The 13208-nt window shown below is 38.8% G+C and overlaps 2 protein-coding genes across 9 annotated transcripts in view; both read right to left on the bottom strand.

Moving 5' to 3' along the window:
• The window catches only part of LOC131017443 (putative inactive disease susceptibility protein LOV1), a 93294-nt gene that overhangs the window by 63473 nt on the left and 16613 nt on the right, over positions 1-13208 (bottom strand). The window lies entirely within an intron of this gene.
• Positions 6617-9566, bottom strand: LOC131017446 (probable disease resistance protein At1g58390). Its single transcript, XM_057946207.1, has 2 exons — positions 9388-9566; positions 6617-8580 (listed from the first exon to the last, which is right to left on the bottom strand). Exons 1-2 carry the CDS (start codon positions 9512-9514, stop codon positions 6833-6835), a joined length of 1875 nt encoding a protein of 624 aa, XP_057802190.1. The 5' UTR covers positions 9515-9566; the 3' UTR covers positions 6617-6832.

A 13208-nucleotide genomic window follows, 5' to 3' on the forward strand; every position in this document is an offset into this window, starting at 1 on the left:
CAGCAGGCATTCCAGCATGAAACTCAGGCAGCGTTGAGTAATATGGGCACACAAATCACGCAGTTAGCCACTCAGGTGAACAAGCTGCAGGCGAATCAAGGCCGACTTCCTTCTGTCACGGAGATGAATCCCAAGGAAAATGCAAGTGCTGTAACTACAAGAAGTGGGAGAATTCTAGTTGAGCCACAACCTAAGCAGCAGGACAAAGAAGAAAAGCTTGATGAAGCCAAGGACAATGCAATTAGTGAGAAGTCACCAGAATCCACCGAGCCTAGCTCTTCTAAGGTAAGTGGAAAACCTAAGGTTTCAATTCCTCAATCATTGATTGCACCACCTTTTCCTTCTAGGTTGGCTCAGAACAAGAGAATTGAAGAAGAGAAGGATATTCTAGAAATCTTCAAAAAGGTAGAAATAAACTTGCCCTTGCTTGATGCAATTAAGCAAGTTCCCAGGTACGCAAAGTTTTTAAAAGAGTTATGCTCTAAGAAAATGAAGTTTGGGAATGATGCGAAAATTCGAGTGAGTGAGAATGTTTCTGCTGTTTTTCAAAGAAAATTGCCCCAAAAGTGTCGAGATCCTGGTATGTTCACCATTCCATGCATTATAGGTAATAAGACTGTTGAGAGAGCCATGTTAGATTTAGGAGCGTCCATAAATGTCATGCCTTATTCTGTGTATAAGGATTTGCAATTAGGACCTTTGAAAGACACTCGTGTTATCATTCAGTTAGCTGATAGGTCTACTGCATATCCCGAAGGTGTTGTTGAGGATGTCCTTGTCAAGGTCAATGATTTGATTTTTCCTGTGGATTTTTATATTGTTGATATGGATGATTCTGCTAAGCAATCCTTGATTCTTTTAGGGAGACCATTCATGAAAACTGCTAAAGCAAAAATTGATGTGGATAGTGGAATGCTTAGCCTTGAATTTGATGGAGATATTGTCACATTTAATATTTTTGAGGCTATGAAGCATGTTGAGGATCCTGAATCTGTGTTCATGATTGATGTTATTGATCCTTTGGTTGAGGAATTTGTTGAGAATTTCAGGGAGGATGAGCTTGAGCGGGTTATTTTCAGTTCCCTAACTGAAGAGAACACCAAAACTGAGGAGAATGAAGACATTAGAGAGATTATCATGCAGCTGTACTCAACGGAGGAAATTCCAGTTCGCCACTTGTCGAGCAGGATGCCCATACCGACCATCACAGAACCGATTTTGCCCTCTGTTGTGAAACCACCGAAGCTGGACTTGAAGGTACTGCCCCAACATCTGAAATATGTGTTTTTAGGAGAGGATGACACGCTGCCAGTGATCATCAGCAATGAACTCAGTGCAGAACAAGAGGTAAGGTTGGTAAGTCTTCTTAAGATGCATAAATCTGCCATTGGATGGACTATAGCCGATATCAAAGGTATTAGTCCCTCTACTTGCATGCATAGAATCTTACTTGAGCCTAATAGTAAGCCGTCTAGGGATCCTCAAAGAAAATTGAACCCTGTCATGAAAGAAGTTGTGCTTAAAGAAATTCTTAAATTGCTTGATTTAGGGATTATTTATCCGATTTCTGATAGTACATGGGTCAGTCCTGTTCATGTGGTTCCTAAGAAGTCCGGTTTTCAATTGGTCAAAAATGAGAATAATGAGTTGATTCCCATGAGGTTGCAAACTGGTTGGCGTATGTGCATTGATTTTAGGAAGTTGAATGATGCCACTAGGAAGGATCATTTTCCATTACCTTTCATTGATGAGATGCTTGAGCGATTGGCTGGTAAGGAATTCTTTTGTTTTCTTGATGGCTACTCTGGATATTTTCAAATTTTTGTAGCTCAGGAAGATCAAGAGAAAACCACTTTTACTTGCCCTTTTGGCACTTTTGCATGGCGTCGTATGCCGTTTGGATTATGTAATGCTCCTGGTACTTTTCAGCGTTGTATGATGAGCCTATTTTATGACATGATTGAGAGTTGCATAGAAATTTTCATGGATGATTTTACTGTGCATGGAGACTCTTTTGACCATTGTTTGACTAATCTTGAGCAAGTTTTGCAGAGATGTGTCGACACTAATTTAGTGTTGAACTTTGAGAAATGTCATTTCATGGTGAGAGAGGGGATTGTTCTTGGGCATGTGATTTCTGCAAGAGGAGTAGAAGTTGATAAGGCGAAAATTGATTTGATTGTTAAGTTACCTTATCCTTCTAATGTGAAAGATATTCGTGCTTTCTTAGGCCATGCAGGTTTTTATAGGCGCTTCATCAAGGACTTCGCAAAGACTGCTCAACCTCTCACTAGGTTGCTTCATCAAGATGTGTCTTTTGTGTTCGATGACAAGTGCAAGGAGGCCTTTGATTTGTTGAAGAGTAGACTCACTTCTGCCCCCATCATTCAACCACCAATTTGGGGAGAGCCTTTTGAAATCATGTGCGACGCAAGCGACTACGCCGTTGGAGCAGTGCTAGGGCAGAAAGTTGGGAAAGAGAGCCATGTGATTTACTATGCTTCCAAAACTCTCAACCCGGCTCAATACAATTACACAACCACGGAGAAGGAGCTTTTAGCCATCGTTTTTGCTTGTGAAAAATTTAGATCTTATTTGATTGGCTCTAAAGTTGTTGTTTATTCTGACCATGCAGCTCTTAAGTATTTGCTCTCTAAAAAAGAATCTAAGCCTCGCTTGATCCGTTGGATTCTGCTTTTGCAGGAATTTGACTTGGAGATTAAAGATAAAAAGGGAGCCGAGAACTTGGTAGCTGACCATTTGAGCAGACTGCAGACTGTGTCGGACGGTATGCCCATACCAGACGACTTTCCAGACGAACAGCTGCTGCACATCGACGATAACACTACTTGGTATGCTGATTTGGTTAATTTTCTAACTGCTGGAGTTTTTCCTAAGGGAATGGAGACAACCCGTAAGAATAAGTTGAGGAGCCAAGCAAAATACTTCATATGGGATGATCCTTATTTGTGGAAGACCTGTGCGGATCAAGTGATACAACGTTGCATCCCTGATGAGGAGATTCATTCCATTTTGAATTTTTGCCATGCTCATGCTTGTGGAGGTCACTTTGGTCCCAAACGAACAGCACGTAAGATTCTTGATTGTGGTTTTTATTGGGAAACTATTTTTAAGGATTCTTACAATTTCTGCAAAAATTGTGACAAGTGCCAAAGAACAGGTAATATCTCTTCTCGCAATGAAATGCCTCAAGTCCCTATTTTGGTTTGTGAAATCTTTGACGTTTGGGGAATGGATTTTATGGGACCGTTTCCTAGTTCTTTTGGAAATTCTTACATTCTTTTGGCTGTTGATTATGTTTCGAAGTGGGTGGAAGTGAAGGCCACCCGCACTAATGACTCTAAAGTTGTTGCAGGGTTCCTTAAGGCTAATATTTTTAACAGATTTGGAGTGCCCCGTGCCATCATCAGCGATCAAGGAACCCATTTTTGCAACCGCACTTTGGAAGCACTTTTCAAGAAATATGGAGTCCACCATCGAGTTGCCACGGCATATCATCCCCAGTCCAACGGTCAAGCTGAAGTTTCTAACCGAGAAATCAAGAGCATCCTTGAGAAAACAGTCAACCCGAGACGAAAGGATTGGAGTTTGAGACTGGACGATGCAGTGTGGGCATACCGCACTGCTTTCAAGTCACCGATTGGTATGTCTCCATACAGGCTGATTTTTGGGAAGCAATGTCATCTACCTGTTGAGATGGAGCATAAAGCTTTTTGGGCCGTGAAGGAATTCTGTTTAGATGAGAAAGTTGTTGGCAAAGAGCGGAAATTTCAACTGCAAGAATTAGAGGAGATTCGATTGGAGGCGTATGATCATGCAAGTCGTTACAAGGAACGAACTAAATTTCTACATGACAAATACATTCGAAGGAAATCCTTTGAAGTTGGGCAGAAGGTTCTCTTGTTTAACGCACGCTTAAGGATTATGCCAGGAAAATTGAAATCTCGTTGGTTGGGCCCGTTTGAAGTTGTTAGTGTAAGTCCTCATGGAGCTGTGGAAATCCAAAGCCTCGAAACACGAAAGTGTTTTAAGGTTAATGGACAATTACTCAAGCCATACTATGCTGGAGTCGAGATGGAGTCGTTCAATGCGCTCAGCCTGACGTCTCCAACCATTGTCTAAGGATTTTGAACTTCTTTTCTATCCAGCCAAGGACGTTAAATAAAGGCGCTCATCGGGAGGCAACCCGATTTTTCTTGCCCTTATTTTGTTTATTTTCGTTTTTTCTCAAAAAAAAAAAAAAAAAAAAAAAAATCTTGGGGTGTGTTTTGGTCAATTTCGCAGGTTTGGGGGTTGCCCTCCAGTTTCTGAAAAGTTGGGGGCCAAGGTGCAAATTCTAGAACTAGGGTTTTTGACTAAAGTCAAAATTCCCTCAATTTGGTTTCCCCCAACACCACCCCGCTCCACCGGAGTCGCTCCACCACAGCAGTGCCAAACACCGACCACCGGAAACCGCAATTCTGCCACATCTCCTTCATCTCCGGTGGCCCATTCTTCATCGCCGGAAGCTTTAGCACCCTCCTCCACCTTCTTGATTACCGTTCAGGGAAGTTTCTCTCTTTTTTGCTTTTCATTTTTTGAAGCTTCTATTTCTTTTAGTTGTCTTCTGTTGTTTCTGTTTTGGTCTGTCATACTCTCACACAATGAGGACATTGTTTTGTCCAAGTGTGGGGGGGTGTCTTTGTTCTTTGTTTTGTTTGTTTTTGCCTTTTTGTTCTGTTGGTCTGTTGGTTTGGTCTTCGAGTCAGTTTCGAGTCCTTTGGCAATGTTATGATGGATGATGTGAAGAGTTGAAATTAGGATATTGGATTTGGTATGATAGGCTGTTGCTCTTGTGATGGAATTATGCATATGTTTGTAGGTGTTCTTGTATGAGAAAAACGTGCAAAATTTGATCAAAATTACTTGAAGCCTACTTAATTGTGAGGATTGAGCCTTAATGAGCACACATGAATAGCTCCAATTGTTTCTTTGATGAGTGATTGATTCGAACTTCTATGCTGAATTTCTGGTTTGCCCTGTTGCCATAATCAAAACTGAGTTTGAGAATTTAATGCATGAAAATGATTAAGGCATTTAGGAATAACCATTGTTTGGCCTGAACATATTATCCGAACCTTCACTATTCCCTTAGTGAGCCATTTGTGCCTCAATTGCTCCTCTTTTGTTTGATTAAAACCTCACATATATTGAGCCTAAGCCTATTTCAGCCTGCTTTTGTCCCTTGAAAACATGTGAATGCACTAGATTATGACGAGATGAGAAGATGAATACTCCTATAATTTTAGTGTGTTGAGAGATAGTTCATTGATTCTATGGGATATATATGCTGTTAAAAAAAAAAAAGAAAAAAAAAAGAAAAAAAGAAAAATAGAGTTCTATAATAAAATGCATACTTTTTGAGGATTGTGGATATGTTGAGGAGCTACTCTAGAGTTTTATTGATGGAAGGTCTGGTGTGTTGCATGTTTTCAGTCATATATTGAGCCTTTTTGATCCCTTTTCCTTGTTTATCCCACCTATACGTACCCAAGCCCCATTACAACCAAAATGCAAGACCTTTTGATTTGTGCATTGGTTCCATATTTTGGTGGAGATAGTGACATAAGGGCAAGTTGTGTTTGAAGGCATGAAGTTGTGAATTGTGTGAATCTATTCTGTCCATATTTGTCTTTTGAGAGAAATTGAGTGAACTTGGTGAGGCAGTATTGAATTTGCACAATTTTGACTTGAATGAAGAACATGGCATAATTTTCTGAGCAAGAGCATAGTTAGTGGTTTATGGATGATTGTATCTTGATCAAGACTTTGAGTATTATCTATCAACGTACTTAACATCTATTGCGTAACAATTAAATTGACGAAAAACCAAAATTACTAGAATTATCAATTAGACTAACTCAAAGTTTTTTTAACATTTTTTTCTCATTAATTAAGTCTCTTATGTGCGTAATGCTATATCTTCATGAGTAGTTATTTCTGTTGAAATTTTATAGTGAAGAAAATTCTTCACAGTACAGTTAAAAAACTGTCTCCAAAAATGCAATATATAAATGTGTTGAATAAACGATCCAAAACTAGAAAAACAATAAGCAATCGACACAAGCAATTACGTGGTTCGGCCAATTGGCCTATGTCCACGGAGGGTCAAATGAAACTTTATTACTCTTCACCGGAAAACCACCGGAGCAAAACTTTACACCACAAACTCAAGAAACTCGACTCAATTTTGGGAAAAATAAAAATAGACCCAAAGTTCGTGTATTTAAGCACTAATAACCCAAAATAATATTTAGGCGCTAATAACTGATAATATCCTATTAATATATATGAAACGGTTAGCCCTCCTGTAATATAAGAGCTCCTATTTGCTTTTTCATTGATTACAAATTAATGTACCATAAGAAAACGAAGAATAATAACAAAAATTGAAAAATTATCATATATAAAAGTGAAAATGGTGAAATATATATTTTTCATCATTAATTTTCTGTAAAAGAAGATCACACCCTTGTGAACATGGGATAGTAAAGTGGAACCAAAATGTATAAAAAATTTCCATCTTTTCTTATGATAAATTTGCGATCACATAGAATTCACCTTTAAATCCATCAAGCTGATTAAGAAATTTGATTCATAGAAACAACTCTGTTCTATTACAAAATTCCAACCAAAAAATATAAAAAAGAAGGAACAGAGTAGCAACAAGATATGAAGAAATCACCATTGCCAAAGTAACTAAATGTCATTTAGAAACACACAACCACCAAAGGAGAAGAAAAATCAATTATCCAGATTAACGCCAACTGCTCTAGCTCATAGGATTGATATTCACCGTCGCTATCTTGGAGGATAAGTGTGAATTCTTCATCTTTGTTGCAATGCTTTTGGTTGTCACCATCTTTAACTCCCTCAGATTAGTCATCGACACAATCTCTTCCGGGAGGGTATCCAGATATGGACAATCATGGATTTCTAATTTCATGAGCCAATTACCCATTGCATTTTTTACATATCGTACATTTCTTAGATTCCACAACTCTTCGATGCACAATTTTTCGAGACGAGGGAAGCCATCGCCTAAGATCACCATTTGTTGACCAGTGTATGCATTCCGCAATTTGAGGTATTTTAGCTCGGGTAACTTCTCCCCTAATAGAGGCATGGGGTCTTCATCAAGACAGCTATTAATCAACGTCAATGTTTCAAGTTCTGGAGGGAAACTTGTTGGACGCCTTGCAAGGAGTCCATCTAATTTGAGTGTTTTGAGTCCGTATAGAATACGAAGCTCATCCAAACAAGGCATACTTCTGAAACGATACCCTCTTAAGATTAGGTGGTTAAGATAGTACATCTCAGCCAATGACACAAAAAGCTTGCTTACATCTGAGTTTTCATCCACTTCTTCTATCCCCAATTTCCAAAGCTCATTCAACATTTTTAAATCCGAGAGCTCATATGTCCAATTATCAACAGAGACGTAGGTTAAGGTCTCCAGATCCTGTAGCGTGTCAATCTTAAAAGGCTTCCGGTAAATCAGATTAGACATGTAGAGGTGGCGAAGGCTATGCAATTCCCATATAACATCTGGCAGCTCCAACATAAAGTTTTGAGCTATGTCAAGAACCTCAAGCTTTTCCAAGCACCCCAACGACTCTGGAAGCTCTTTTATGTAGTTGTTTCTCAATCCCAAATATCTTAGTTCCATCAATGTGCAGATAGTTTCCGGTAAAAACTTCAACCCAAAATCTTCCAAGTCGAGTATCTTAAGTTGTTCAAAGCTCTTCCAATAAGATGGACTAGTGTCCAAGTAGCCACCTCCATGGAAGAAGAGAGAAACAAGATGCTTATCTTGATCCGTGGAGTAGTTGAACTTGTCTCTGCTACAAATGATAACACGATGATGACGAGGACTCTCAGAGGGCCGATTATTTCCATTGTTCCTTAGGATCTCGAAACCTAGTTTCTCCTCTGCCTTTTGGATGGATAGCATGTGTAGCACAACATTCATACGATACTTGGTGCCCTTGTCATTGACATCAATAACGGATTCATTGACTAAATCCTCTAAATAATTTTCACACTGATCTTCTGAACTCTGTAGCACTCCTCCTGCAACCCAAATCTGTGTCAACTTTTCTTTCCTCAAAGTTGTATTTTCCTTAAAGAAGGCCATACACAAGAAACATAACTGCCCCTCGGGATCCAATTGAAGATAAAATGGTTCCAATAACTTCAATATTGGACCAAAATCAACTGATTCAAGAAGTTGTTCCCATTCACAGCCCCCGGAGAGTTTCTTTTCTGCTAACTGCTTTCCCACCACTTTTATAGCTAATGGCAGACCGCCACATTTTCTCAACATTTGTTTTCCCATATGCTCCAAGTCCATTGGGAATTGGTGCTCTCCCATCAATCTATTGCCATGGTTTATTGTTTTCAGAAACAATTTCCAGCTCTTCTTAGAATCCAAAGGTTCCATCTTATAAACATTTTCAGAAAATACTTCTATGTCGATAGGTGTAGTGTGACTTGTGAGCAGCACTCTACTTCCGTCGTCTGCTTAGATATGAAGAATGTATACAAAAAAGAAAGAGTCAGAAGGTTATTGAGTAGAGAAAATTTATATTGGCTTGTCGGAAAACATTTTTTTTGGAAATGATCATCTCTTAAGGTTGCGTTTACTTTAATGGATAAATTTATCCATGGAAAGGGATGGATAACACAAATTTATGCCTTTAAATGTCTTATTCTTTTTCCAACATTTGACACAAAAGAGATACTCACCATTTTTCCTTCCTTACTTTCACTTCAAGGATAGATAATATTATCCATCCATTTTTGGTGTGATAATATTATCCATCTTTAAAGTGAAAATAAGGAAAGAAAAATGGTGAGCATTTTTTGTGTGTCCATTGTTGGAAAATGAATGAGACATTTAAAGGCATAAATTTGTATTATCTATCCTTTTCTATGGATAAATTTATCCATCAGGGTGCGTTCTCTTTGGTTGTAAATTTATCATGAGAAAAGAAAGGATAAACAAAATTTCACCCTTTAAATCATTCCTTTATTTTCCCACATTTCCTACTTGACCCTTACTCATTCCTCATTTACACTACAAATGAGGGATAATATCCCTTTATCCCTCATTTGTAGTGTAAATGAGGAATGAGTAAGGGTCAAGTAGGAAATGTGGGAAAAGAAGTGAAGGATTTAAAGGGTGAAATTTTATTTATCCTTCCTTTTTCCATAATAAATTTACAACCAAAGAGAACGCACCTCAAAGTAAATGCAGCCTAAGTTAAAATATGAGTTAGCGCAAAACGACTAGATCATAAGCAGACGGAAAATGATCATACATACCTTGTTGTGGAAAAGCATTCATCAAAGACTTCAAGGGCATTTTTTTGGGCAGGTCGTCGAGAATTATAAGAAATCGCTTTCCTCGCAGGTGTTGGCGAATCATATCTCGGAGGCTTTGGTTGTCCATATTCTCCAATAAGGAAGATGTATGAGGATCTTCTACCTGTTGACACTGTTGTATTTGTCACGACCAGACCTAATTAAGGATAATTAAGCCGGGGAAACCGTGACTAATGGAGGGAGATTAGAAGCGGGGTAGAAAGAGGAATAATCAAACAAGAAAGGATCGCATTTCATCATTATTAACAACATGGATATTTTTAATATAACGGAGTTTTAGTCGTATAGACTCAAATAACTAATAAGTTCGGATAACTCCGATTTATCCAAAATAGCATAAAACTTCTGAGTACGCAGCGGAATACAGTTCTGATTACATGTATGAAGACATGTAACCCTAGAGTTCATTAATACATAATAAGACAAAGAGTCCCGCTCGTCACTTCATCACCATCGGCAGCTGCTCAACCTGCACATTTAGAAATATATGCAGGGCTTGAGTACAAAAGTACTCAGTGGGCACGTATGCCTAAGTATAAAAATACATGCTTCAAAACTGTAAATTGTCATGCCATCATAAACAGTACAGCAAGGGAGTTTTTCGCTAAAAGGCCCAAGCTTACTAAATTCATTTGTGATTCTTAAAGTTCGTCTGCAGACTAAGTTCTCTTGTAATCTATCGTATCTGGAACTATGTGCCGGAGAGGTGGCCACCTCTCACGGTCACTTGACCGGCCAACCCGCTAGATGACTCACGGTCACTGGTGTACACTAGCCCTGGCAGGATAGCTATCAACTGCCCAGGACCCGAATTCGATTACATAACTGGCAAAGCCACATCAGATAGATATCATACTGAAATTGAAACATTTTATGGCAAGACAATACTTGAAATAACTTCAATTCAAAGATTTTGTCATGAAATAACTTGTTCAACTATAATATGAAACTCATTTGATATATATGAAAGTAATGCCCACCTGATAGTGATTTTCTGTGATACAAAAGCTCCTCAACAGATTATCAATCTCGCCCTTGACCTTTATTACGAGAATATATATACATATATAAGATATTTGCTCGAATAAAAATCCTCAAATGAGAATGTGTATTTAACTATGCATGAACCTCATATGCATGAACTTATTATTCTAAGATGATATTAGGGAATTACTACTATTAATCCTCACTATTGGATCAAATAAATACCAACTAGGTTTCATCTTGCGTGGTTGAGTAATTAACTAAAATAATTCGTTCGCCTCAGGTGTTCTAACCTGCTAATTAAATAAATCCATCCTTCGTGGTCGTTACTAAGAAATAACTATTTCGGCTTATTCGCTGAATAATCTCATAAAAATCTCTCGGGCTTAATAAATAGGAATAGAAATAATATTATAAGTTCAAATAATTAAAAGGCTCAACATAAGACAGCCTAATAATTAATCAAACAAAAATGGGCTTGATTTAAATAAGTTGTGGCATTCCAATAATTAAATTGAAAAGTTTAGTTGGATTAATTTATGGACTCAAGTAATTAAATAATTCTTGGCCCAATAAATAAATAATGAAAAATTGGCTAAGTTTAAATCAAGTATGCAAGGCCCAAATGCAATTAAATAAATAAGGCCCAACTGAAATAATCATCCAACCCATTCTACTCAATTAAAATCAAACGAGGCCCAACGAAGATAATATAACAGCCCAATTAAAATAATAAGCCCAAGATATAATATGAAAATTTATCTGGGCTCAATTAAATAAGATGTAGAGGCCCAAATAATTAAAGGAGTTCGGCCCACATAAAATAAATAAGGAGCCCAAATTAAAATAAAATAAAGGCCCCATTTTCGGCCCAAACATTAAAATAAATAAGAAGCCCAATAACAATAAAACTAAAGAAAGCCCAATAAAAAAAATAGATGAGCCCAACTCCAATTATACTCGGCTCTCTCTCTCTCTAAATCTCGTTCTCTCTTCTTTTTTTTTTTTTTTTCCCTGATACATTCTCTCTCTCTCTTTTTTTATCGAGCTCTCACTCTTTCTCTCTCAGAACAGCCGTGAGCTCCTTCTCCCAGAATCAGTCGAGCTCTCCCTCAAAATCAATAACCGTTCAGCCCCTTCCTCTCTCTCTCTCGATCTGTTCGTCTCTCTCTCTCTCGAAGTCACCGCCGTCGGAGTTCGCCGGAGCGAGCGGCGACAACCACAGCCCCTTGGTTCTCCCTTCTCTCTCTCTTTCGGAGTCACGGTCGCTGGGACTACCTCCGGTGAGATAGCCGCCGGACTTAGCCCCCTCTGCTCCAGCCGAAACCCACCGCCGCTGCTCTCTCTCCGCTCACCACCAGATCCGTCTCTCACTCTGCTCCCTCGAATCTCCTCCGGCCATGGCCGAGCAGCAGCTGATCGGCCCGCCATCTCTACCTCCGCCGACCAGCTCCACGTCCACCCCTTTTTTTCTCTCTCTGGATCAACGGACAGCAGCTAAGCCGCCTGACCCTCCTATTTTCTGAACTCCGGGAAGCTCGCAAATGGCCGCTGCGACTGTTGCTCTGGAAACAACAAAAGTCGTCGCGTCGTCGCATTGCCGACCCTGGGATCAGCGAGTTGTGGTCGTCGTCGGGGTTCTTCTCTGACCGCGTCCGGCGAGCAGCAAAACTCTGCCCCCGCTGACCCTTTTCGGTTCAGAAATCATCGAGGTTTCGCCGTTGTTGTCGCTGTTTCCGGCGAAGGGTGTCGCCTTCATCGTTGTCATCGTCGTCTCAGTTTCAACCGAACGGAAAAGCTGTCGTTCTTCCTATCGCAAGATAAGTGTTCTAAATCCTATTGTTGTCTCTATAGGTGCTTATACTGCTCATCAATAAGTTCTGTATTTCTTATGTGAATAAGCCTTCCTACTTTCTATTCACTTCTTTTATTAAAAACATAATATGATGTTGTGACTTGTGCGACATGAGGGAGTTAACAGAGATAGATTGATCACCTTGAATGTTTGTTTCGGTGGAATGTTGCTGTGGTTGAATTGATGATAACTGAAATAGAAGGTTGTTGGCTTTTCTCAATACTTACAGGAGTATAAGAATTTAAGTGGATGAATTAAAGCCAAATTTACCTCTTGAAGTTTTGGCAGGAAAATGAACTGATGGTTTATTTTACTTCTTCCATTGTTAGCTGGAGTAACAAATGCTTGAAACTTTAGAAAGATCTACACTTGCTGGGTTTTTCTCTTTGGTTGATTTTCAAGTTTGCTTTCTTGTCTTTGATGGAACGATGGACAGATGAGAATTTTCTTGGATGCTTGCAGAAGATGAGTGAAGTTCTCCTGCTCTTCTCGTGGAGTTAGTGTAGAATGGAGGTGAATTAGTGGTGCGGTGGAGAAGTTGTTGTAGTGGAAAAAAAATTGAGTAGTGGTGGGGAAAAGTGATGATAATGGTGTGGAGAAGTTGGGGAACAAATATTGATGGAAGAAAAAGAAATAAAAAAAAATGTAGAGAAGAATTAATGATGTATTTTCTATGTCTCAGTGATTCTATAACTGTAAGATGGATCGCGTGCTCGTATCTGCTTGGTACTGTTTATCTAAATAAATCTCGATTTCGACATGTGATATCTCGCTAAAATCGATAAGTTATAAAATGAATCTAAATTAAATCCATAGATTTAATTCGTTCGTTGTTCTGATATCTAAATTAAATCCGCAGATTTAATTAACTTCTTGAGTCGGAAATAATTCACGACCTGAGTAAAATAAAATCAAATTCCAT

The sequence above is a fragment of the Salvia miltiorrhiza genome, chromosome 3, assembly GCF_028751815.1.
Source record: "Salvia miltiorrhiza cultivar Shanhuang (shh) chromosome 3, IMPLAD_Smil_shh, whole genome shotgun sequence".
Lineage (NCBI taxonomy): Eukaryota > Viridiplantae > Streptophyta > Magnoliopsida > Lamiales > Lamiaceae > Salvia > Salvia miltiorrhiza.

What these genes read in the sequence shown, in the direction of transcription:
- LOC131017446 (XM_057946207.1), bottom strand. Translation starts at nt 9,514, where the DNA reads ATGGACAACCAAAGCCTCCGAGATATGATTCGCCAACACCTGCGAGGA. An exon ending in GAATGCTTTTCCACAACAAG is followed by an intron (nt 8,581 to 9,387) that starts GTATGTATGATC and finishes ATATCTAAGCAG; the next exon opens with ACGACGGAAGTAGAGTGCTG.